The sequence below is a fragment of the Chelonia mydas genome, chromosome 1, assembly GCF_015237465.2.
Source record: "Chelonia mydas isolate rCheMyd1 chromosome 1, rCheMyd1.pri.v2, whole genome shotgun sequence".
Classification (NCBI taxonomy): Eukaryota; Metazoa; Chordata; order Testudines; family Cheloniidae; genus Chelonia; species Chelonia mydas.
Window position 1 is genome coordinate 323,586,994 of NC_057849.1, and position 26,748 is coordinate 323,613,741.

At 43.4% G+C, this 26,748-nt stretch overlaps 1 protein-coding gene across 2 annotated transcripts in view; it reads right to left on the bottom strand.

Moving 5' to 3' along the window:
• Positions 1-484: 484 nt before the first annotated feature.
• FAM185A (family with sequence similarity 185 member A) overlaps positions 485-26,748 on the bottom strand; it is a 67,637-nt gene continuing 41,373 nt past the window's right edge. For both annotated transcript variants that reach the window (XM_037889207.2, XM_007063801.4), the window contains 3 exons: positions 15,250-15,345; positions 12,763-12,897; positions 485-1,014 (listed from right to left, as the gene is read on the bottom strand). In XM_037889207.2, the coding sequence (XP_037745135.1) occupies positions 899-1,014; positions 12,763-12,897; positions 15,250-15,345 (347 nt within the window). In that variant the 3' untranslated portion in view covers positions 485-898. The remainder of the gene's footprint in view (positions 1,015-12,762; positions 12,898-15,249; positions 15,346-26,748) is intronic.

The window sequence follows — 26,748 nt, forward strand, 5'->3', positions numbered from 1 at the left end:
ATCTTTTCCTCTATCAGCTCTATCAGACGGCACTTCATACAGACAAAACTCTTACCAGGTGCCCCCTCCAGGATCATGTACATACCACAGCTTCCACAACCAGTCATCTTCATTGTGTCTTCCGCTACATGGGTCACTCCCATTGCTGCCTCTGTATCTGTCATCGCCTTCCCATCGAAATCCTTTTAATCTGGGAAACACAAACCACACCAAAACACCACCACCCAGAGCAAAAACAAACCCCAAACAAGCACCACAAGACAAACTCGCCTTTCAAATTCCCACTCAAACTCCCCTGTTTACAGCTCTGTTTGCTAGCTCCTGTGCCGCGGCAGCTGTCTGTGAATTGTAGACTGATTACTTAGGAGCCAAAATGCCTACTTATGATCAAATGTGAACTGCAACCCTAAATGTGATTTTATCCCACACATTATATAAATAATTCAGTAAAAGGAAATGCTCAGCATTATGCACAAACCACAAATTTCAAGTGATAACAATTCATTTAAAAGCAGCATACAGAATATGGCACCATCACAAAGCTTAACTCAAATTCTTGTATTTTCAGGCATCAACCTGTGTTGAAAATGTTCTTTGCAGTGGCTTTATACTTTTACTTGAAATTCACTAGCTTTCAGAATAGGCAGGGTGTGCGGGTCGAGTTTTACACAAATCAAGTTTTACACTGGATTGTGCAAATGTAGAAGGCACTAACAGTAAAACCTGTTTCATACAGTAGTCAAATAAAAGCAGTCATTTCACATATATAAAGGTTGGGCAAAAAAGTCCTCACTTAATATATTGTTTACTGTATTTCAATAAGTAGCATTCACCACCACTGTACAGTAATCTTTCTTCACTGTTCCTTGATTTTGAATACCTTTGGCCTATTCCATCCTCAAGGAACCTGCAGCTTGATGGACTGGAACCAGCTTTGGCTTTTAAGATGCACAGTGCCATCCTGTGTGTCAGCCTTTATCCATTTGTCTCTTTCATTCATTTGATTCATATGACCTGAAAAACAAAACTGCATTCAATTTGCTATTCTGACACATTAAAAGTTTCTTCAGTATAAGCTTATTCAGAGCTTCCTGGAAACATTCTGCAAGAGCATTTGATTGATGCTTTGTGTTTCCTTGCTGACATGATATCATTTGTTCTCTGAGTCTTTTAGTAATACGCCAGTGGAATGAATCTGGAAACTCATCATATTTTCTATTGCATAAAATCATGTAGATTAGAACTGCAGTGGGAAAAGAGACAAGGTGGATGAGGTAATATCTTTCATTGGACCAACTTCTGTTAGTGAAAGAGAGAAGTTTTCGAAACGCATCTGTCATGGAAGCAAGAAGCTTTCATCTCAGCTGCAAACTAGTCTAAGAAACATGGGTGAATGCCATGTACTATAGTGCTGATTTACTGGGACCAGTTTGCTACCTGTGGAAATGTTATTCTTATTACAGCAGTGCATAGAGAATACGACTGAGACTGGGGCTCTGTTATGTTAGGTGCTTTACATTCACATGGTAAGCAACAGTCCTTGCCCTGAAAAGCTTGCAGTCTAAATGGACACAACAAGGGAGAAAGTCAATATCATTTTACAGATGGGGGGCTGAGACACAGAGGACTAGATTCACAAAAAGCCTTAGGTGCCTAAATTCGAATCAGGCCCCACTGGGATTCACAAAACTCCCGCTCTGCTGCCCCCAAATTCAATAACTCGCTAAAATCACTTGGCACCTAAATTTTTGCTGAAGAAGTTCCTAGGTACCTATGTTTCTGCCTCTGAGCAAGTGCACTGCAGCCCCACCAGCCTGAAGCCTGGAGTGATTCACAAACTGGGGAAGGAAGATAGGCATTCTGCCTAAGTCACCTGAAAGATCTGATCTGGGAGGCATGCTCAGAGCCTGCTTACCGGATCAGGCCCCTAGAGATGATCTTACACAAAATGGCTGGGGACCTGGGGGAGGGAGAATTAGGACCTCCTTTATAACTTTTAGCCCAGTGATCAGGGTACTCGCCTAGAATGTAGGAGACCTCCCAGTTCAAGTCACTCTCCATCTGAGGGAGAAAAGGAATTTGAACTGGGATCTGCCACTTCTTTGAAGAGTGCCCTAATCAGTTGGCTATGGGATATTCTGATGGAGGGAGGAGAGTCCCTCCATCTCTCCTGTCGAAGCTGTTCCACTATTGGACAAGAGAGAGAGAGAGAATGTGCCAGCATGAGAATGATTCTGTAGCCTGGTGACTAGAGCACTCAGGTGGGAGACCCAGGACCCAGCCCCCTGCACCAACGATTTAAAAAAAAAAAGATTTAGCCACAGTGGAAAAGCTTCAACAGGAGAGACTGAGGGAGGGAGCTGAACTGGGGGGGGGTCTCCCAAGTGAGTGCTCCAACACTGGGCTAGAAGTAATGAGGAAGCACTGTCACTCCCCCTCCTGCAGCTTCTTGCCAAAACAGTGTAGGCACCTAACCCCAAAGAGGTTTTGCAGCAGAGAATCCCAAGCAGAGATAGGCACCTAAATCCAGGCTGCAGGGAGGTGCCTATCTCTGAGAAAGGAGCAGGGTTTAGCACACCCCCCTCAACTTGGCATCTCCCATTGGTTAGCTTAGGTGAGGAGCCACTTCCCATGCTGGCTATTATGAGTCCCATTCTCAGGCATCCGTCTCCAGTGGCGCTGGAATATTTTTAATAGTGGGAGTGCTGAAAACCAGCCCCCTTACCCGTGTCCAACCCCTCTCCCCCAGCTGAGGCCAGGAGCAAAGCCCTGGGTGCAGGGTGGCAACAGAGCCCCGGGCGTGGGGCTGGCAGCTGAGACCCTGGGCACGGGACTGTCAGCTGGGTGCCCGAGGGTGCTGCAGCACCCCTCGCACTCCTAGTTCCTGCGCCTATGCCTGTCTCTCCATATTCATTGTACAGGGAGCCTAGGCACCTAACTCAGGCTTTGTGAATGCCAGTGATTTTCTTGGTGCCTAAATTTCTTTGTGAATCTAGCCCAGGGGGATTAAGTGATTTGCCCAAGGTTACACAGATAATCCGTGGCACATCTAGGAATTAAACCCAGATTTCCTGAGTCCCAGTCCCATGCCAGTCACAAGATCAGCTTTCATCTTGAACTCTTTTCTAAACATCCTTTTGTTTTGTTTAAATTTTTGATGACTTTAGTGCTTATGTAAGTGTGTAATTTGTAAGTTTAGCGCTGAGCCTGGCATGGCCTGGGGCAGGTACTGAAGCAGCATTCTAGAACAACTTTGCAAATGCGCCTCGGTTCAAACCTGCAACACACAGAACGTGAAGTCCTGGCCCCAATGAAGTCCAAGACGAACCCTGCCATGACTTCAATTGGCTAGTTTTCATCCCTAGAATCCAAGTCTTCTTCTTGAGAAGAGGCTGACACTGCTACTGCAGTTCTATATGTTGATAAGTGGTGGCTACTGTGAGACTCTGGACAAAATCATGTCAACCCACAAGAGTGCTGGGAAACTATTTCAAAGCAACTGAGAAGACAGTTTGTTTACCCAGCTCTCCCACAGAGCAGGCAGGGATGTGAGTTTCCTAACCTACAGATGGCGAAAACGCTTTGGGGATCTTCATGTAGATGCTCCAGTGCTTACTCCTCAGTCCCCATTGCAACATGGGTCCCATTGAAGTTTTGCTCCTATTGATTCCCTTCCTGCATTTGGGCCAAAACCCAGGTTTCTCAACTCCATCTGCCCAAACACTCCGAATGTCTGTCTTTGAAAAACATTTAAAAACAAAAGAGGAGTTCATGACAATGTAGGACGGATGGGGTGTGCAGAATATTTGTCATTGCTGAAGTTTCAAGTTCTTCAGAAATTTTATCGGAATCCCTATTACTTTTCATTTGCCATAGCTCTGTGTAAGAGAATGAAGAATAGAAATGAAAAGGGAATCTGCCTACGAAGTAGAGACAGCCCTTAAAACATGAAAATGGACTGAATTTTAAACAGGAAATAACCTCGAAGTGTCAAAAAAATGAGCTGACAAAAATATGAAGGATTTCAGCTGTTCCCTTAGTTATGTTGTATGATATCTAGAATGCAGCCATTTTTCTAGGCTGTAAGAAGAGGGGACAGAGCAAATAGGTGGGGCATAGAAATATACGCCAGGAGATGGAAGTGAGAGTTGAAGATGCCTGGCCGTAATAAGTGTTTTATGCCAAGTGTGAATCTCTCTGGTGTGTTTTCATAGACCACTGCATATGCGTTGATGAGATTTCATGCATCATTTACCTCTTATTAAATTATTGCTATAGAGCTGAAGAAAATCTTTTAACAAAACTAACAGAAAAAATATCTGAGATGTTTCAAAGTTCTAAAGTTGTCTGGGCTCAGCCTCTAGTTTTGTATTTGCTGTATTAACAAAAACGATTAATTCCTTTTGCTTCCTTTGGAGTTTTGTCTCGGCCACACTGGTGGGGAATACAAAACCAACTTCCCTGTAACCAGAGTCCAGTGTCTAAAGTTCCACTCCCCTGGGACATGGCACCAAGCGCTCCTAGGGGAACAGATTCCCGAGCCCATCCCCATTAGCAGTTTAAATCAGGCACAGGAGCGTAACATAGTTTAATGCACATGAAAACTTTCCAACTAAGCTATAAATAATTTTATTAAACCGTGTTGGAGTCCTGCCGGAGTAGTTCTTGAACACAGTTTTGTCTTGTGCTTGTGCTCTGAATAAGGAGACTCTAAGCAGGTTTTGAAGACTGCTTTGCTAACACGTTTAAACTATGATAGGAAAAGCCATTCAGGTTTTTGTCAGTGTGGACAGGATTTACTTTTAAAGCACACCATTCATGCTATCAGGACTATGCACCAAACATTCTGCATCTAACCATTAGCCATCCCTTTCAACTTAACACCTAGAAAACAGTAACTTTCCACATGTTTTGATAGTCAAAACAATTGTTCTCTAGACAAAGGCAAGTATGCACAAGCCTTCCCGGAGAATGGAGAAGCTAAAATGATCCCTTCCTAAGTTACAAGACACAGAATTTACTTATTTATTTTAATGTGAATTAATAGGAGAATAACCACTCCAAACCTAAAAATCTACAAAAAATCATATGCATGCAAGCTACGGATAAAAATGAGAGCTGTGATTCACATTAAAACCCAAACCTAAGGTAACCATATGACCCGTTTTGGCCAGGACAGTCCCCCTTTTTAAGCTCTGTCCCAGATATCATGACATTTTTGGCAAAATTTGCCATTTGTCCTATTTGCTCTTGCCAACTGATCATTAGGGACAAATGCCGAGTTTTCAAATTGCCCCCAGGGGGGCATGGAGGAATGTTGAGGGGGGTGAGCAGCGACGCCAGGCAGCTCAGGCAAGTAATGACACTAGACAGCTCAGGCCTGACACCAGGCAGCTCGGGTGGGTAGCCCTGTATGGAAAGGCTCAGACAGCCTGTCGCAGCGCCAGGCAGGGCTGGGGCCAGTGGTGACACCACGCAGAGCTCAGGGAGAATCTCCCTGAGTGACACCAGGTGGCTCGGGCCGGTGTCCTGTTTTCAGTTAGGGAAATATGGCCACCCTACCCAAACCATTTTCATATGATGATGTGGAAAATTAGGAAATCAATCTCTGCAGTCAGAGTCCAGACCTTGGATTGCTCTCTGTTAAGGCAAGAACAGATGGAGAAATGCCATGCCAATGGTAGCTTTTTATTCTCACCTTGTGAGTAGTACATGACCAAAGGTTGGCTGACAGTGCAAGGCTCTAGTTTAAATGAACCTTGACAAGTCTCACAAGTTTTTGACTTTCTTGAGTTAAATGCAAGCTGAAACCAATCAAAAATCGATCTGTTGGACACAAGCTGATCTAATGTGTTATTAAAAAGCTGAGTTAACTTTCTATTTGACTCCAAGGAATTTAATCTTTTGCAGATTTTTATTAACTTCGTGCTTTAAGGAACAAAACTTCACCAAGATGTGCAAATGGACATTGTGAAACTGTAAGAAAGTCTCTTCCGACTCAGGTTGGGTGACATGGATTTTTGCAGCATTTGATTCTAGGAAAGAAGGAAATTCTTGAAGAAGTACCTTGAGAATACAGAAAATTATTGGGTTGATCTCCTTTGTTGGGATCAGGGCTCAAACTTAAAATGCAGCAGAGGCTTTCCAATTGCCTTCAAGATGTGGGGGAGAAGTGGCACTGAGCAATGAGGGCTACGAGAAGAGAAAGTCCTCTAAGATGAGCCCTGACTCTCTGGGACCTATTGGAGAGGGAAGAGCGGAGCACAAACAGATTGCTTTGGCCCTTGCAAATTTCTTAAAGGTGAGTCAGCAGCACCTCATTGTCGATCATGTCAATACCACTGACAGGTCAAGCAGTATTATCATGGAGGAGCCACCACTATATGTGGCCAGAAGGAAGCAGGCTCCAAAAGCTACCAAGGCTGTCTCTGCACCAAGAGGGAGCCTGAAACCTGGCTGGAAAAGCTCCAGGATACTGAAGGATGTTGGGTGTTACTGGCCATCTCATCCATCCCACTCTCAATGATTTTTGCCACAGAAGGAGAGGTTGGCGACAGGATGGAAGCTGGAAAGATCACCAGTGCCAAGTTCCACCAGTGAAAAGTCTTAGAAGTGGCTTCCCCTACAGTCTTCAGAACCATAATCTGTGGTATTGGGCCAAACTCCACCAGGGATGGCAGTCTGCTCACTTGTTTCTCCAGTTACTTGTTTTCCTTGAAGTTATAAAAAAGGTTACTAGACTTTTTTTCCTCCCCATAAACCTCACCACCAAATTAGAGGCTAAATGGCCTTGGGGACTAGAAATGATGCATTGACCCCTTGATCTTTAACAGGCAACCCCCAAAACAACACCTAAAGAAGAGCCCATTTGACCCCAAAATATGAGAGTTATATGATCTATTAGCTGGTGCAGTACATACTGAAAACATTATGTGCAAAGTTAAAAGCATTTGACACACACCAGCCAAAATACCATATAATTCAATTTGGTGAATAAAGTGAGAGCCATATGCTGAATGATTTTATAAAAGTCTGCCCAGTTCTCATTATTCCCAATACTTTACTTCCCTCTTGGACATGAGCAATAACTCTGACCTTCCAGAAAATAGATTGCTTAGGTGAAACTTTTCCTCCCTTCTGGGATGGGTGAGCAGGATGCTTCTCAAAAGATATGGCTTTTTTTTTTAATTTGAGATTAAAACAAGGCACCATGGTTTATAAGACTCCATAAAAACTGCTGTAAATTGCTTTCTCTGCCCATTCCAAACTAAGCTGCCAAGCATGCAATTTACTCAGCCTGTCTCCACGTTCAGATGCAGTATCTCTGCCCGAGATCTGCTGGGAAATAGAATATAGTATGCCTGGTTAATTTCTTGTCTCTGCGCCTGAGAAACTTCAGTCACCGGGATTTTCTCTTGCAAAAGGTTTATTGTCTAGTTTGCTTCTTTTATTTTCCAAATCAAAAACTCACTGGCTGTTTCTTTGCTGATATATAGGAAACTGAGTAGCCTCACTTTCCCCACATATACTGCTGGTGAGCGAAATGATGCTTCCTTGCTAACTCTTACAGATGTATTCTTTCAGAAGGACTTAAACTTCAAGGTTGTTTACTAGCCATCTGCTAGGTATTGCAATGATGGGCATGCTGGAAATACAAAAGATGGATTAGAAAGAGCTATTCTCATGTCCCAGGATCCTCTAGTTTGAGTGAAGAGCCAAAGTGGAGTTGGGTTAGAAAGGCCATAGAAACCACTTTATGATAATAGATTATTTTACTAAAACTGACCAGATGAGCAAAAGAAAATTCATGGCTGGGGTGTTGGGAAATAGCTGGGCTAACTGCCAGTTCCCTGAGACTAGCCCCCTTTCCCTTTGAAGATCTCTTCACAACAGCAAGCCTCTATTCTCACTGAGTCTGTGTTCTTTGGCACACGAGCAGGCAATGCAAGTGTGGAGGAACCTGTCCATTGGCTGTCTTGCTCCCAAATGGTTCCTGCCTGTACCTTCATGATCTTCCTTTCAGTCACCTTACAGCAGGTAGGAGCAGGTGGCCAGGTAAGCTCTTGGCCAATCAGGGTCTCCCCAGAATTCTGCCAAGCATCCTTCACTTTAATTACATGGTCCTTGCTGTATGTCCTGTGCCCTTCCCATTGCCCATTTAGTTCCACACAGAGTTCAGTTCACAGATACCTCCTGATCTTGAGTGAGTGGGGATGGACCAGGGGTTAGGCCACAGGCCCTTCTTCCCTATTGCCAAAGAAAAAGATAGAAGTGTCTGCCTAGTATGATCAGCACCAGGGATGGAGTTATAGTAGCACTTTCCAGCTATGCAGCCTGACAATGCTAAGAAGGAAACTGGGCCATAGAGTTTGCAAATCAACTCTTAAAACCTATTTTTAGATTTCCTTAAAGTACTCACTGACTCCTTAGAGAACTGAGGGCTCATCCTTGTTAATTACACTGAAGCGCTCAAGAGTAAACTCTCCTTCCATGTTTCCTATTTCCCTCCCTCCTACAGCAAATGCCCCAATTCCTCTGAACTGATCCTCCATTTCCGGAGAGAACAAATGCCTTCCCACTTCTCTAACTTTCCCATCACCTCTCCTCCCAGCACGCTTCACCTACTACTCACCCTAGGCTGTTTCCCTCTTGTCTTCATGTTATGTTCGAAATCAGTTCCATTCTTTGGTAGCCTCCCAACTCCCCTGGATGTGCATCACCAGTGAACTCACAATCCTGCTACTGCCTTGACCAATATTGTACCTAGTAGCAGAGAGAGGACTAGTCCCATGAGTGTTACACCAAACTTCAGGGTTCAGTGAGAGTTTCCTGTAGCTGGAGGTGGACTGGATCAGAACTCACTGGATGCAAGAATTCTACTTTCTGACGTTCCCCTGGTGTTATCTGGACTGGTGATGTGCCAGGCCACTCCAATCCTCGGCTCTGGGAGCCAGCCTTACCCTGATCTGCTGTGAGAACCCCCACTCCCGGGATGTTCACGCATAGCCTTTGGCATGTAAGCTGCTCCCAGCTACATGAATGGGCACTTTTGGCCAGCCACTGCTTGGATTGTGCAACCGAATGATACTAACCAATATCTCCGGTCCCAGACACAACCCTAGGAACCTCCATCTTGCAGTATCCAGTTATGCCCGCTGGTCGCTGCGAGCTTATATAAGTTTGTCAATTTAACAAAGAAATTGATATGTAACAGGCTTGTTATCCCAAGGGGAGCATCTGTCACGCTTCAAACCAAATGCACTGTTTCACGTAGGATAAACAAACAGAGTTCTTAACTACAAAGATAGATTTTGAGTGATTATAAGTCAAAGTATAACAAGTCGGATTTGGTCAAATGAAATAAAAGCAAAATGCATTCTAAACTGATCTTAACACTTTCAATGCCCTTACAAACTTAGATGCTTCTCACCACAGGCAGGCTGGCTGCCATCAGCCAGGCTCTCCCCTTTGTTCAGCACTTCAGTAGCTCGGTGTGGTGTCTGTAGATGGAGTTGGAAGAGAGAGGAAGAGCATGGCAAACGTCTCTCCCTTTTATCATGTTCTTTCTTCCCTCTTGGCTTTTCCCCCTCCCTCTTCAGGATCAAGTGAGCATTACCTTACTGCAGTCCCACCAAAGAAAGGGGGGTGACTCACTCGAGAGTCCAACAGATCCTGTTGTTGTTGCCAAGGCCAGTGTCCTTTGTTTCTGTGAGGCTGGGCTGGGTTTGTCCCATACATGCTCTGATGAGCTGTGAACTGCCTCTCTGCTCTTAGAGAGTTTTTGCCTGGGCTTGCTTTAAGCCACGAGGACACACTTTCAGCCTCTTAACTATATATATGAAATTACAACCTATACCATTACTATAACAACGATTACTGTAACATTCTCATAACAACAATGCTCACTGCATCATGAGCCTTCCGAAAACACCCGACATGACAAACTTTGCATTGGATACCACACAATCATATTATAAGGATGAACGTGGGGGTGCTGGGTATTCCCCCGAGGTAGAGAACATCACATAGACCCACTCTGCCCTGGAAGAACTCTTCATTGACCTCTCACACTAGAATTCCCAAGAGATATGTAAAATCCATTCAAAACAGACAGTTCCCAGCATTAACCACCTGGAAACCAGCCAGCTTCTGAAGGGTTAACTATTTTTGTACTAACCTCTTAGCTTACAGACTTAAAAGTCTAAATTGATATCCCCTTGTGATGTGGGGTTTTTTATGGTTTGGCAAACACAGGGACTTTTTTCATCTGTTTTATATGTGCTTCAGCTAAAACGCAAATGAAATTGCTGCCACGCTGTCCCTAAGGTTCCCAAGGGGAGGAACATTTTTCACCATGTACCCTATCTGTTAATTTTATTAAATTATTTGTAATTATTTCAGAGTCTACTCATATTAGAAGACTATCTTACTGGAAAAATAATACTTTCTGTTACAAAGAGAATCTTGACATTTAATATAAGACACTGTTAAATTAGCTGAAGGGAGGATGTGAAAAGAAGCCAGCCTACATTTAAAGGAAATAAAGGAAAAACTGTATAAAAATACAGAATTGGATAAGGTTTATTTTTAAAGCACAGCTCCCCAAAATGTTATATTCAGACTATGAAGTCATACACTGTTTGAATCATACATTTGTACAGAATCACAGGGTATGATCCTTTACCCAATTACTGCTGAAATACGGACAAAGTATATTGATTTGTTCCTAGAATGTGGGATATTAGGCACTAAATAAGGTAGAGATGGTCACCCTACCTGTAAACATGAACTGTTATTTCCTCTAAACTATCTGCATTAGGATTATTGAAGTCAATCAATATTAAAATGATTTAAATGTGACACGGATAGAAATAAAGCAACATGTGATGCAAGGACAGATCATCCCAAAATCTTACTGAATTTTATATCCATAGTCATTGGGTGTCTTATTGGAATGCCATGGGCTCTTTAAGGGAAGTGAAAACTAGTGACTAAATGCTGCCTTCAGTGGTCTCTGGATGTGTACATTTGAGGGCTGACTGATCAGGAGACACTTTCAGTCTAAACTGCTGAACGGTTTGTATGCAGAATGGTAGGTTTGTGGGTCATTTCTGTTTCAAAGATGATTCGCCCCCATCCCTCCCCCACAAAAATCACAGAATGTTAGAAGTGGATGCTGACTACCTCCCCCTAAAAGAAACAAAAAACCGCCCATGGGCCTGATCCAGGTATCAGAAGGATCAACCCCAGGATAGAAGAGGGGCCACTTAGCTCACATGTACATTTTATAGTGCAAGGGTATGGGTTGTTGTTTTTAAAGTCCATGAGATCCAGACCACTGGCCAATCACCAGCTCCCCACTCATTGTGACATGTTGTTTAATTTAATCCAGGCTGGAGAAGTGAGTCTGCCTGCAGGGGTAAGTCACTCTGAGGACCTTTAACATTGCTTTTTAAAAATTCTAATTTCATATCCTCTATATATCTTATCACACACTGTGCACTGAACGAGGGAGGGAAAAATAGTAGGTGGTGATCATGTAACTAAAGACGGCATCATGATGCACATGCACAAGGCAGCCAAATTAAGACTGCACAGGCACCCTTAATTCCTTGCATTTTGAGTGCTTGACTTTGCAACCTTAACATTCTTTTAATATAGATTTGTGTGTGTGTTTTCTTATGGTTTTAAAAAAGCAAAATGAAAAAAAGAAACTCCATCATGGATCATCAGCAGGGTAGATAACCTTCAGTTCCACCACACAGACCTAAGCTAAACGGAGTGACTGGTAGCAATGATAGACTGTTATCCTCTATGTGGAGCAGTCACTAAAGGGGGGATGAGACACATGTTTTGCCAGTGGATTTCACAGCTATATCCTGATAGCAGAGGAACGTAGAGACTCAGGACTCCAAGGTTCAGTTCTAGGTTCTGTGCTCTAGTGGTTACAGGAATGTGCTCTAGTGGTTACAGATGCTTCTTTGTGCCCCGAGCTTGTCTTTGTCCCCTCTGCTCCTATCAACTCCCTCATCCCAGCTCCAGCCCCTCCCCACATAGTCCTATCCACCCTCCCATATGCATCCCTGCTCCCTGGCTCCTGACACTGTCCCTTTCTGTTCTTATCCACTATCCCCTAGCTCCTGCCCACCCTGGTTCCTGTTCCCCTTTTACTTCTGCAACATCCTTTCGCCCCCTCTCCCTCCATTTTTCACCCCTCTGAATTCCAGTGTGCCTGCTACATCCTTACCTTTCTTACTGGCTGGGCCCCAACAGAGGGAGCATCACATATAAAATATATAAATGTATTTTTTGCTAAAATACGCTGCATGCCCCTTTTACCCTGGTTATCAGAGGCACTCAGAACACATTTGTAAAGATTCTTGTGTTATATTTTAATACATATTTGCTGGTCACCTATTTAATTATACTCAGCTGTCTAAACCAACAACATACTCTCTCTCTCTAAAAATGAGTGGGCCAAATTCTTGCCCAGTGTAGCTCCACAAAAGTCAATGAAGTTATGTTGGGGATGAATTTGGCCCTACAACTCTAACTACTGAAACAGCTGATTGGCATTCACATGTCATTTACGAAGGCATGAAATAAAAAAGGCATCTAATAACAGATGTGGAGGCCATTGGCATAAGCAAACATCTGAAGTTGAAACAGATGGAACAGGAAGAAGCCAAGAACAATAAAACCATAATCAAACATATCTACGTTTTATTTAGGCCAGATAAATTTATTAAAAGCAAGTCTTACCAGTAATAGTTACGTGACCCTCTTTAGGGACACACTGGGTTTCCTGTAACTGGATCTCTGAGCTCACATCAACCTTGCTTCCAGATAACTGTAAATAAGCTTTAAGAGAGGCAGGTACCTTGACTGTAATAGAGCCTGTTATAAATTAAAATGAAAGACATGAATGTTAATATCCAAGACAAAGCATGCAAACAGAGAGAGGGCCTCCGCTATTCTACTCTTTTCTGAGCTTAGATGGGAGAGAGAGTCCTATTTTTGCTCAAGAATCTTCAGAGATGCTGGTTTCTTTTCTTGCCTCCAGGAGGATAAAGAGCACTCCTGTGGACACACGGACTCTCATTTACTGCAACCAGAAGACTGTGCAGCAGTATACACCATCAATACAAACAGCTATTTTCTGAGATATCTTCCCCTTACAGAGTAGAGCTAGCACTTCACATCCATTGAGAAGATGCGGCCTCACAGTTGATTCTAGCTTGGGGTATAAATTGCTGTCTACTCCACAGCTATTGTCAATTACATTTTACAGATCATCTGTTAGCAAAATCACAACAGCTTCAGTAATCTGCACTACCACAACCTTGAGATTAAAAACTGGAAGTCTGGCCTCTACTGGAACAGCAATCCTGAAGTACTTTCCCTCAATGTGGGCCTCCTGTTGGGTTGACGCTAATAGCTGAGCCATCCAGTTACCAGTCTTAGACATATTTGGAAGAGTTAGATCAAGGATCTTCAGTACCTACGCTCTGTGCATGATGGCAAAAAACAAAAAAACTCACACACATTTTCTGAATAAAGGTTTTTTATTTTCAGCCTGATTCCTACTTTTGCTTAGCAAAAATTTTCATTTTTATATAGCTACATATATACTGTAGGCCCAACTCAGAACATAACTAGTACTTTAATACACTATTTATATATCAGTCCTCCAAAGTAATATCTATGATGCTACCTGTACAAGAAAATGCAAACAATAGACATATAGGGCCTGATACTATCCCTACTCCACACAGCACAAGACAGTCAGAAAGCTACCCTAATGAGGCTGCTGGGGATTCCCCTTGTGCATGGGAATCCCGGGGTGGTATACCCGCAGCTCTATGTCTTTGGTTCCTGACCCTCCCTAGAGGACCACAACTAACAGCATAATTCAGGCTGCCATAAATTATGATGGGCACAGAAGAACCAGCCAGATCAGGGGAATGGAAAGATGGCTCACAGACACTTTTTCTCCATCCTCATGTCCTGGTTAGTCAGATTCAATGATCTAGCCCATAAAACCTGACAAACACTCAGTTATTTTGACATTACAGGCCAGGTTCTGCTCCACTGATGTCAACAGTTATTCTGGATTTACAGTGGTGTAACTGAGAGCAGAATTTGTCCTGTTTCGTCTTTGTCTTCACTGGTACAGATGTCAGAGTATGTTTGGAAAATCAGTTTAATATTTTTTTTCTTTATAACACTTATGAAACACATTTCCCTCTCTTGATGGTTAAACATTAATGTGAGTTATTGGAAGTAATTCCACACCTGGTTAGATAGTAATGTAAAGATAGTTCTTCCCACCACAGGAGATGGAGTGGCTAGTGCAAGACAATAAAAGATAGCACACAGGAATTAATTCAGTACCTTTCTTTCCTCTCTTGCTGAACACTGCATTCCTACAGGACCTACTCCCCATTTCAGGGATAACAGGGGAGGTTTATCCAAAGACAAATGACCACACAGAAACACTGGGAGAGTGCAAAGGCATAACAGAAATGAGAATGAAGAGTACTGTATAATGGCTTTTGCAAATGCATTACTCAATATTGTAACACAAAACACCTGCAAGGCATGAATGTTTTTACTATAACAGGACCTTTAGGTCTGTGCTCTTTCAAATGGCAAAGGAGTGAATCCAGCTTTTGAAGGGTGATGTTTTAACAACTAAACTGTGATAAGTAAGTAAGTAGATAGCAGAAATTAGGGGAGTAATTAGCTCATTTAACATGTCCATGTGCTGGGGCATGTGTCATCTCTCTGGCTCTGCCTTCCCTTGCGTTGCTGCTTTGCCATTTTAATTTCAGGGTCTCCACACACAGTAATTCTTTTCATGGGAAAAGGGCATGGAGAAATGAAATATGAGCCTCATGAGTTCCACACGCCTGCCAACAGCATGGAGTAAACTGCATTGATGAGGCAAAGGGGGATTACAATCCTAGTCAGTTCTGCATGATTCTACTGGTTTAGTGCGGAAGATTGCTGGAAGAAAGGTGGAAAGTGTAAGATTCTTACTGAAATGAAAGCCCCAGATGATTTTGTGGGGTCTATTTTAAATACAATTGTCATCTGCAGTGCCTACTGTGCTAAGAGCCAATATACATTTTCTAATGATGAATTAGGTAAGAATGACTATTTTACTGTAATTACTTAAATATAAGAGAGTGGGTAGTTTTACCATCTCATATCAAAGGATGCCATAAAATGTTGCAATTTACTAACCTTTCTGGCTTTTCAGATCCACTTTTCTCACTTGACTAACATAAACATCTATTGCCCCCTGATGTGTAGAAGCTTTTAGACATCCATCCGAGGAATCTGAAAAATGAGAGAATAAAAGAATTAAGTCTGAACGAGATTTACTCTAGGATTTTTGAAGTAATTTTCAAAATATTAAACTCTGAGCTGGATTCAGCCACTGGGATAATGAATTGGTATTTTTTGTGATATAGCTTTCCCTCATCTAGCTCGGACCAGACTCCTGTCCTATGTGCAATGTCAGAGTACACAGGCTTTATGCAGGAAACCTTTCTCTTTGACTGAGCTCAGAGCTGCCACCTTGTTTCTGGGGTTGTGGAAGCTGCCATGGCCTACTCCATCTTCCTGGGGTGGAAGTTTTACCATTCTACACCATTGCCCTTAACATCACTGCTTCGCTGGCCCAATCATAACATCTCTAGCTCACTATAGAGGAGGAACTTCATCCCTGTGCAGACAGCCAGCACAAGGCCTAAGCACCACTTAAGCCTTCAAATGAGGCCTGCACTGAACCTCTCTGTGGGGTACATTTCACTCAGAGAAAGCCACTATACATATAAGGTTGCCAGGTGTCCAGTTTTCGACCAGAATGCCCCGTCAAAAAGGGACTCTGGTGGCTCCGGTTGGCACCGCCGACTGGGCCGTTAGAAGTCCGGTCGGCAGCGCAGTGGGGGGCCAGGGCTAAGGCAGGCTCCCTACCTGCCCCAGCTCCACGTGGCTCCGATAAGTAGATGCCAGGTCTCTGCGGCCCTTTGGCGTTGGGGTGGCCAGGGACTGGGAGGCTCCGTGAGCTGCCCCCACCCCAGTGCCGGTTCCGCAGCTCACATTGGCCAGGAACCACAACCAATGGGAGCTGTGGGGGGCAGCGTCTGCCAGCACGGAGAAAGCACACAGAGCCTCCCTGGCTGTCCATGCGCCTAGAGGCTGCAGGGATCTGGCGGCCGCTTCCTCAGAGTGGCAGTAAGCACCGCTGGGACCCCCTCTTCCCCCTCCCCCACACTCCAACCCCCTGCCCCAGCCCAGTGTCCCCTCCTGCACCCCAAACCCCTCATCCCCAGCCGCACCCCAGAGCCCACACACCCAGCCGGAGCCCTTGCCTCCCTGCACTCCAACCCTCTGCACCAGCCCAGAGTACTCTCCTGCCCCAAACCCCCATCCCTGGCCCTACCCCAGAGCCCTCACCCCCCCGCACAACAACCCCCTGGCCCAGCCCGAAGCCCCCTCCTGCACCTCAAACCCCTCATCCCCAGCCCGACCCCCAGCCGGACCCTTACACCCCCCCCCACATCCACTCCAACCCCCTGCCTCAGCCCGGAGTCCTCTCCCACACCCCAAACCCCTCATCCCCGGCCCCACCCCAGAGCCCACATGCCAAACCCCTCATCCCCAGCCCATACCCCCTCCCAAACGCCAACCCCTGCCCCAGCCAGGTGCAAGTGAGTGAGGGTGGGGAAGAGCAAGTGACAGAGGGAGGGGGATGGAATGAGTGGGGCGGGGCCTTGGAGAAGGGGCGAGGCATGGGCAGGGCCTCAGTGAAGGGGCGGGGCAGAGGCATTCGGTTTTGTGTGATTAGAAGGTTGGTAACCTTAATACATGGGCAGTATGGAGTTTAGCATAACGACCTCCCATCTCCCATACAGCATAACTGAGATGATTTTACTAATTTTTAGGCATTGTAGAACAGTGTTTCTCAACCTTTTTGGGCTCAGAACCCATTTGTAAATGTTTATGAACTATCATAACCCAGTTAATAGTCTGGGGCTGGAGGCCCTGGGATGGTTTTAGTCAGGTCCTGCCTCTGAGGGGGTTGGGTCCTGCCTGGCACTCATCCCACAGTATCAGCTCCCACAGCTCCTGTGAGGATGGCTGGGCTTGGCTCTCCACTAGGGTTGCCACCTGGCTGGTATTTGACCGGCCTGGCTGGGTTTTTTTAATGGATTTACCAGTTGCCAGAAAAACAATTTAATCTGACAAGTATTATTTTTTTATGTGGGTCTAAAGATTTGCATTATTATCACAGTACACTGGGATATCTAATGTTAAAAGTTTCTATGTCCAGCTAAAGATGCTGCAGTGTTCCCACTTCCGAAGTTTAAGTAAGAAAATGATGTTATTAGTCTTATCTATGTGTGTCCTCTCTCTAAATATTATAAGTGGCTGTTAAGGGGGGATTGTGGAGTTGCCTTGTGGTTGGGGTTGTGGCGGGCTTGCCTTGAGGGGAGGAGGTGCCAGGTTTTTTGCATTTCAAAGGTGGTAACCCTACTCTCCACTCTGGGTGTTGCAACCTCCGGGGTTGTAGCACTGCTCAGACTTGGCCTCGCACCAGTGACCTGAACAAATTTGTGTGAGTGGAGTTGTGACCTGGCTCATGGGGTTGCAGGTGCCACTCACTCAAATTTGACCTACCCAGACTCCCGTCATACTGTCGGCTGGGCCAATCGTGAGCGGCGCTGGGACCCCAGAGGCTGCACTGCCTGGAACAGGGAGGTGAGCCAAGCAAACTCGTGGGACAGGAGCCACCACATGACCCTTTGAAACAATCTGGTGCCCCAATTTTGGGTACAACCCAATGGGTTGAGAAACATTGTTGTAGAGTATACAGGGACAGGATATTCTCCCTACATTTGAAGTTTACTTAATTGGAGACAGAATTACTGAATTTTGATATTTATAGAAAACCGACACATACAGATAACTGTTTGATACCTCACTACTGGCTTAGAAAGCAGCATACATATATTTTCCTTCATATATTATCAGTTTTCATCTATGACAACTGAAGACTCTCTAAAGGAATGACTACACAAATACAATGCTTCAAAAAGGGCAAACCAGAGATGGAGACAACACATTCTACAATTGTCTCCATTTCCTGTAATTGTACTTGCAATTCATTCAGGCTTCAGATAAACAAGTTTCAACAATGTTATACTGAAAGTCTGCAGAATTAACTTTTGAACAAACTAAGGGATTTTTTCCCCTGTAGATAAAGATTCTAAATCCCAATCTTAATTTAAGAAGTATACAGAAATGCCAGAGATTTGTACAAATCTAAAAAAATATCAAGCAGCATGATCAATGGTAAGTGAACTAAAAATCTTTTGTCCAGACAGTGGTTGGAATGAACAAATCTTTCCACTGTGAATTTCTTTTATCCAAAGGATGTATTGGCAAGGAATGTGAAAGGCTGACAGAAAACATTCCCTTTTTCTGATGTCTTGCATGTGCATAAAAAAGATAATCAGCCAGAAATGTCTAAAACTACATACATGAGTCTGACTGAAGCTAATTAGAGCTGACCTGGCAATTTGACATGGGGAAGATTTCTGGAGAACAACATGCTTGATTAGTAGTGGGGAAGAAAAGAAGAATCCAAGCATAATGCTCTAAGCTCTTCTGTTGTCTTTAGCAATAAGCAATTACTGAACTGGTCTGCAAAAAGAAAAGGAGTACTTGTGGCATCTTAGAGACTAACCAATTTATTTGAGCACAAGCTTTCGTGAGCTACAGTACTCCTTTTCTTTTTGCGAATACAGACTAACACGGCTGCTACTCTGAACTGGTCTGCAGTTTTTTGTTTTAACTGGGCGCTCAACCCACAGATGTGACAGACCAACACACCAATTTTAAGAGTAACAACGTGGGAAGGGAATGTTTTCTCACAGCTAAAGCTGCTTTCTTAGAGGGGAAAATATTAGGAAGAAAAATAAGTGTGGCCATTCCAGCTCTAGTCAGCTGGGAAACTGACAGCATCTTTTGGCTCATTTAAAACAGCAGTAAGAGTAGCCTCCACAGAATTCTGAAAGGATTTTGCTGGAACTGGACCATAATCAAACAAACAATTGGCTCAGTACAAGTCCATTTTTACCTGTCTGAATGCTTCATGGGAGAGTGACACACTAACCAGACTGCTCAGGAGAACCGCCGCTAACAGCCTGTATAGTACAGTAAATCCCAGTCCTCAAATACAGTGTTTCTATGGCCAATTCTTCAGTGAAACGCTCTTGAAAAAAAGGTCTGCTGGGATTCTCCACCATGGGCGGCTGCTTCTTCCTAACATCAGAGCAATTGTAACTGAAATACTTTCCTTGTGGATTGTATTTTCTAAATGGACAACCTACCCAATTCTCAATTACTGAGGGACAATCTCCACTCATTGTTATATTTCGCTTTCCACAACCAAATCTCTTATCATGACAATACATTGGTGATCTTCCTGATAACACCATCCTGGCCACTATGGATGTAGAAGCCCTCTACACCAACATTCCACACAAAGATGGACTACAAGCTATCAAGAACACTATCCCCGATAATGTCACGGCTAACCTGGTGGCTGAACTTTGTGACTTTGTCCTTACCCATAACTATTTTACATTTGGGGACAATGTATACCTTCAGATCAGCGGCACTGCTATGGGTACCCGCATGGCCCCACAGTATGCCAACATTTTTATGGCTGATTTAGAACAACGCTTCCTCAGCTCTCGTCCCCTAACGCCCCTACTTTACTTGCGCTATATTGATGACATCTTCATCATCTGGACCCATGGAAAAGAAGCCCTTGAGGAATTCCACCATGATTTCAACAATTTCCATCCCACCATCAACCTCAGCCTGGTCCAGTCCACACAAGAGATCCACTTCCTGGACACTACAGTGCTAATAAACGATGGTCACATCAACACCACCCATACCGGAAACCTACTGACCGCTATTCCTACCTACATGCCTCCAGCTTTCACCCTGACCACACCACACGATCCATCGTCTACAGCCAAGCTCTGCGATACAACCGCATTTGCTCCAACCCCTCAGACAGAGACAAACACCTACAAGATCTCTATCAAGCATTCTTACAACTACAATACCCACCTGCGGAAGTGAAGAAACAGATTGATAGAGCCAGAAGAGTTCCCAGAAGTCACCTACTACAGGACAGGCCTAACAAAGAAAATAACAGAACGCCACTAGCCGTCACCTTCAGCCCCCAACTAAAACCCCTCCAACGCATTATTAAGGATCTACAACCTATCCTGAAGGATGACCCAACACTCTCACAAATCTTGGGAGAAAGGCCAGTCCTTGCCTACAGACAGCCCCCCAACCTGAAGCGAATACTCACCAACAACCACATACCACACAACAGAACCACTAGCCCAGGAACCTATCCTTGCAACAAAGCCCGTTGCCAACTGTGCCCACATATCTATTCAGGGGACACCATCACAGGGCCTAACAACATCAGCCACACTATCAGAGGCTCGTTCACCTGCACATCCACCAATGTGATATATGCCATCATGTGCCAGCAATGCCCCTCTGCCATGTACATTGGTCAAACTGGACAGTCTCTACGTAAAAGAATAAATGGACACAAATCAGATGTCAAGAATTATAACATTCATAAACCAGTCGAAGAACACTTCAATCTCTCTGGTCACGCAATCACAGACATGAGGGTCGCTATCTTAAAGCAAAAAAACTTCAAATCCAGACTCCAGCGAGAAACTGCTGAATTGGAATTCATTTGCAAATTGGATACTATTAATTTGGGCTTGAATAGAGACTGGGAGTGGCTAAGTCATTATGCAAGGTAGCCTGTCTCCCCTTGTTTTTTTCCTGCAAAACCCCCCCCAAGACGTTCTGGTTAAACTTGGATTATTGCTGTGCACATTGTAAGATGAGCTGTTGCCAGCAGGAGAATGAGTTTGTGTGTGTGGTTTTTGGAGGGGGGGTGTGGGGGGGGTGTGAGAAAACCTGGATTAGTGCTGGAGGTGACCCACCTTGATTATCATGCGCATTATAAAGAGGGGTTTCAAAGGGGGATGGGCTGTTGCCAGCAGGAGAGTGAGTTTGTGTGGGGGGGGGGGGGGAAGGGTGAGAAAACCTGGATTTGTGCTGGAAATGGCTCTACTTGATGATCACTTTAGATAAGCTGTTGCCAGCGGGGGAGTGGGGTGGGAGGAAGTTTTGTTTCATGGTCTCTGTGTGTATATAATGTCTTCTGCAGTTTCCACGATATGCTATGCATCCGATGAAGTGAGCTGTAGCTCACGAAAGCTCATGCTCAAATAAACTGGTTAGTCTCTAAGGTGCCACAAGTACTCCTTTTCTTCTTACCCGAGTATTCAGATTCTAATATCTAAACTGTATTGTTAAATCTATTCACCTATGTTTGCATTATTGCTGATTATGTACTCCATGTATCATATGACTTTAAAAACAAACTTTGCATTTGTGGATAATCTAAGCATTATACCCAGATGTACAGACACTCTTTTCTCAACCTATGTATTATATAGTTTTTTAACAATAGCTTGAATAAAAATTTTAAAAGGCTGACAGTTAGAAATTTGCCAGGCTTCCAATTCAAATAGAGAGACTCCATTTAAAAAATAATTCTATATTTGAGGCAAAACCCTGTGTGATGCAAGTGCACTCAGCTGTTCCACTTTGCATAAAATACTTAAATATTCAGTGGAGCAGGGACTGTAATATGGGTCTCTCAGGTAACTGACCTAACTATTGGGCTATAGAGTCTCGCGGTCTCTCTGCTCCAGTGAATACTTCAGTATTTCATACAAAGTGGAACAGCTTCAATAGAAGAGAGAGAGATCCACCCCAGAATACCCCATAGTCTGGTGGTTAGGGCACTCACCTGGAGTGGGAGACCTGGGTTCAAGTTGCTGCTCTGAATCAGGCAGAGTAGGGACATGAATTTGGGTCTCCCATGTCCCAGACGAGTGCTCTAACCACTGCTCTACACGGTATAAGGGCAGCCCCATTGTTGCTGTCATCATTGTGGTGTTTCATGCAGGACCCAATACAGTAGGCCGGCTCTAAGGAGGCTTCTGAGAATGCCAGTCAGATCATGGACAATAAGTGCGGGAATACCTAGTTTGAGGAGACCAGCGCAAGTCTGAAACTGAGCAGATCAGGGTGTCAGGACTTAGGCAGCTTTGTACATGCCTGCTGACAGAAATTTAGGTACCTAGGGAACTTTACTAGCAGAAATGTAGGCACCTGGGAATTTAGGCAACAGGTAAGCATGGGTTTGAGGTAGGGCTGTCAATTAATCGCAGTTAACTCACGCGATTAACTCAAAAAAATTAATCACGATTAATTGCACTGATAAGCAATAGAATACCAATTGAAATTTATTAAATATTTTTGGCTTTTTATCTACATTTTCAAAATATTGATTCAATTACAACACAGAATACAAAGTGTACAGTGCTCACTTTATATTATTTTTGATTACAAATATTTGCACTGTAAAAGTGATAAAAGAAATAGCATTTTTTCAATTCACCTCATACAAGTACTGTAGTGCAATCTCTATCCTGAAAGTGTAACTTACAAATGTAGATTTTTTTGTTACATACTTGTACTCAAAAACAAAACAATGTAAAACTTTAGAGCCTGCCTGTCCACTGACTCCTACTTCAGCCAATCACTCAGATAAACAAGTTTGGTTACAATTTGCAGGAGATAATGCTGCACGCTTCTTGTTTACAAGGTCACCTGAAAGTAAGAACAGGTGTTCGCATGGCACTGTTGTAGCTGGTGTCGCAAGATATTTATGTGTCAGATGCGCTAAAGATTCATATGTCCCTTCATGCTTCAACCACCATTCCAGAAGACATGCTGATGACGGGTTCTGCTCGATAACGATCCAAAACAGAGCAGACCGACTCATGTTCATTTTCATAATCTGAGTCAGATGCCACCAGCAGAAGGTTGATTTTCTTTTTGGTGGTTCGGGTTCTGTAGTTTCTGCCCCTGAGTGTTGCTCTTTGAAGACTTCTGAAATCATGCTCTACCAGTAGCCTAGCCAGGGAGGAAGCCGGGGGAGTGGCTGCTCCCCCTCTGAGCACAAGTGGTGCCTTTTTAATTTATAGGCGCCTTTTTAAATTTTTACTCACCCGGCGGCGCTCCAGGTCTTCGGCGGCGGGGGCCTTCGCGCGCTCTGGGTTCTCGGTGGCATTTCGGCGGTGGGGGCCTTCAGTGCCGCCGAGGACCTGGAGCGCCGCCCGGTGAGTACAAGCAGGTGGCACCGTTTTTTATGTCCACTCCCCTGTTCGCTCCACCTAGCTACGCCACTGTGCTCCACACCCCGTCCCTCTCAAGATTTGGGATGGCACTTCAGATTCTTAAACCTTGGGTGGAGTGCTGTAGCTATTTTTAGAAATCTCAGATCGGTACTTTCTTTGTGTTTTGTGAAATCTGCAGTGAAAGTGTTCTTAAAACAAACATGTGCTGGGTCATTATCTGAGACTGCTGTGAACATGAAATATATGGCAGAATGCAGGGAAAACAGAACAGGAGACATACAATTCTCCCCCAAGGAGTTCAGTCACAAATTTAATTAACACATTATTTTTTTAAAAAGCATCATCAGCATGGAAGCATGTCCTCTGGAATGGTGGCCAAAGCATGAAGGGGCATACAAATGTTTAGCATATCTGGTACTTAAATACCTTGCAACACCGGCTACAAAAGTGCCATGCGAATGCCTGTTCTCACTTTCAGGTGACACTGTAAATAAGAAGCAGGCAGCAGTGTCTCCTGTAAATGTAAACAAACTTGTTTGTCTTAGCATTGGCTGAACAAGAAGTAGGACTGAGCGGACTTGTAGGCTCTAAAGTTTTACATTGTTTTGTTTTTTAATGCAGTTTTTTTTGGTACATAATTCTACATTTCTAAATTTAACTTTAATGATAAAGAGATTTCACTACAGCACTTGTATTAGGTGAATTGAAAAATACTATTACTTTTGTTTTTTTACAGTGCAAACATTTGTAATAAAAATAAATATAAAGTGAGCACTGTAGACTTTGTATTCTGTGTTGTAACTGAAATCAATATATTTGAAAATGTAGAAAACGTCCAAAAACATTTAAATAAATTGTATTCTATTATTGTTTAACAGCGTGATTAATCATGCAATTAATTTTTTAATCGTGCGACTAATCACGCAATTAATTTTTTTAACTGCTTGACAGCCCTAGTTTTAGGATCTAAATTTTGAACTGAGGCACCTAAAGTGGCAGTTAAGTGCCAGAATACCTTTGTGGCTCTTGAGAGACAAGGTGGGTGAGGGAATATATTTTATTGGACCAACGGTGTGGATCTAGTGTTTTCTTGACATCTACGATGCTGTAAATGTACCATACCTCTAACTGAAAGGGTCAGGCCCCAGCCTCCTCTGTGCATGCTGTGTACTGGTCAATGCAGCAGTTGTACTGGTCAATGCACAGTTGTACTGGCCTGCCCCTTTGTACCCTCTGCATGACTTCTACCTCTCCACACTTTCCCATGCACAGTACACCTTTATTGAGTTAGGGCAGGCACTAAATGCTCCTGGGGGTGGACAGAGATTATATCTATTTTGGAAAACACTGAGCACTCTGTCGGATTTAAACAAACAATAATACAACACTACAATCCATGTTTAACCGTGGAATTGGGCTTTTGGAAATGATACTGTAATAATTATTAGACTATATCTCTGATGTTAGGTAATGAATGAGATATAAATGCCTAAATGGTAGATTAAGCAGAACATATACAGTACTATGTTAATACTTAAAAAGTCAACATCTTTCTTTTTGAAAAGACTGTTGAAGTTGATATTTGTGTTTAAGTCTTCTTTTGTCTTCTATCTCTCTTAAACAAGTTAGAGAAGGAAATATAACAATGGGTTAAAAAACAGAAGCTGGAGAAGCTTGGATAACAAAACAGTCTGAAATTTAAATTACTAATGCTGCAGGAAAAGTATGGTCTTGCAACAGTTAATGAAGCTTGGTGGGACAAAGTACACAACTGAAATGTTAATAGAGAAGATACATCCTATACAGAAAATAGAAAAAGGAGATGAAATGGGACGGGGTTATTTTATATATAAATACTTACCTAGTTCTAGATGGTGCTAATATGAATGAACTATTGAGGTTAAAAGATAGAGAGAAAGTAGAGGATATTTTACATTCAGAATCTGTTATGAATAGACAACTGAAAGGTAAATATAAAGATGAATCATTCTAAAGGAAATGGAACAGATTGCTAGAACAAATGACTGGTATTCTTGAGCAACTCCAATGATCTAGGTATTTACTAGTACAAAAATGCAGTGATGCAAAATGTCATGGATATGTTCTTTGTTTAGATTTATGGATAATAGTTTTCTAGAAATAAAGGCAATCAGTGGGGAGACCAGCTTGGTTAGAGTTTATACTTCACCAGAAATGAAAATGGAAAGATGGTGTGATAAATAAAGTGGGGAATAGCTCCCTTTGATGGACACCAAGCCAGCCAATTAGCTGTAAAATCCCTCTTGGTAGCTGTTCCTTACTTGCTTTACCTGTAAAGGGTTAAAAAGTCCCCCAGGTATAGAAAAAAAAAGTGGGCACCTGACCAAAAGAGCCAATGGGAAGGTAGAACTTTTTAAAATTGGGAAATAAACTTTCCCTTTGTCGGTTGTTCTCTGGGCTGGAGGGACAGAGCAGCCATGCTAAAAGCAGCTTAAGCCAGGTATGATCATAAATTAGCAGAGCATGCCTAGAACTACTTATCTGAACTCTAAATGTGTAAGTAGATCAGAATGTTTAGTTAGACGCGATTAGGGTTATTGCTTTTATTTCTTATTGGCTTGTGGACTCCTCTGTGCTAACCCCAGATGCTTTTGTTTGCTAGTAACCTTTAAACTGAACCCCCAAGAAAGCTATTTTGGGTGCTTAATTTTTGTAATTGTTTCTTTTAAGATCTAGCAAAAAGCCTAAGTTCCAGATGTAATTTTTTCCTTTTCGTTTTTAATAAAATTTACCTTTTTTAAGAACAGGATTGGATTTTTGGTGTCCTAAAAGGTTTGTGTATGTTGTTTGATTAGCTGGTAGCCACAGCTAATTTCCTTTGTTTTCTTTCTCAGCTCTTCCTCGTAGTGGAGATGAAAGGGCTTGAGGGTACCCCACAGGGAGGAATTCCCTAGTGCTCCTTCCTGGGTTCAAAGGTGTTTTTTTTTTTGCATTTGGGTGGTGGCAGCATCTATCCCTCCAAGGTCAGAGAGAAGCTGTAACCTTGGGAGTTTAATACAAGCCTGGAGTGGCCAGTATTAATTTTTAAAATCCTTGCGGACCCCACTTCTGTACTCGGAGTGACAGAGCTGGGATTCAGCCTTGACAGATGGGGATACTAAAGATGGTGAAACCTGGAATACACTATCAGAGGGGAAGCCGTGTTATTCTGGATCTGTAAAAGCGGCAAAGAGTCCTGTGGCACCTTATAGACTAACAGACGTATGGGAGCATAAGCTTTCATGGGTGAATAGTGGGTATTCACCCACAAAAGCTTATGCCCCAATAAGTCTGTTAGTCTATAAGATGCCACAGGACTCTTTGCCGCTGGAATCCACTGATCAGGATCAAATTGGAGGAGGAGGAGAACCCCTGGAGATATTAAGTA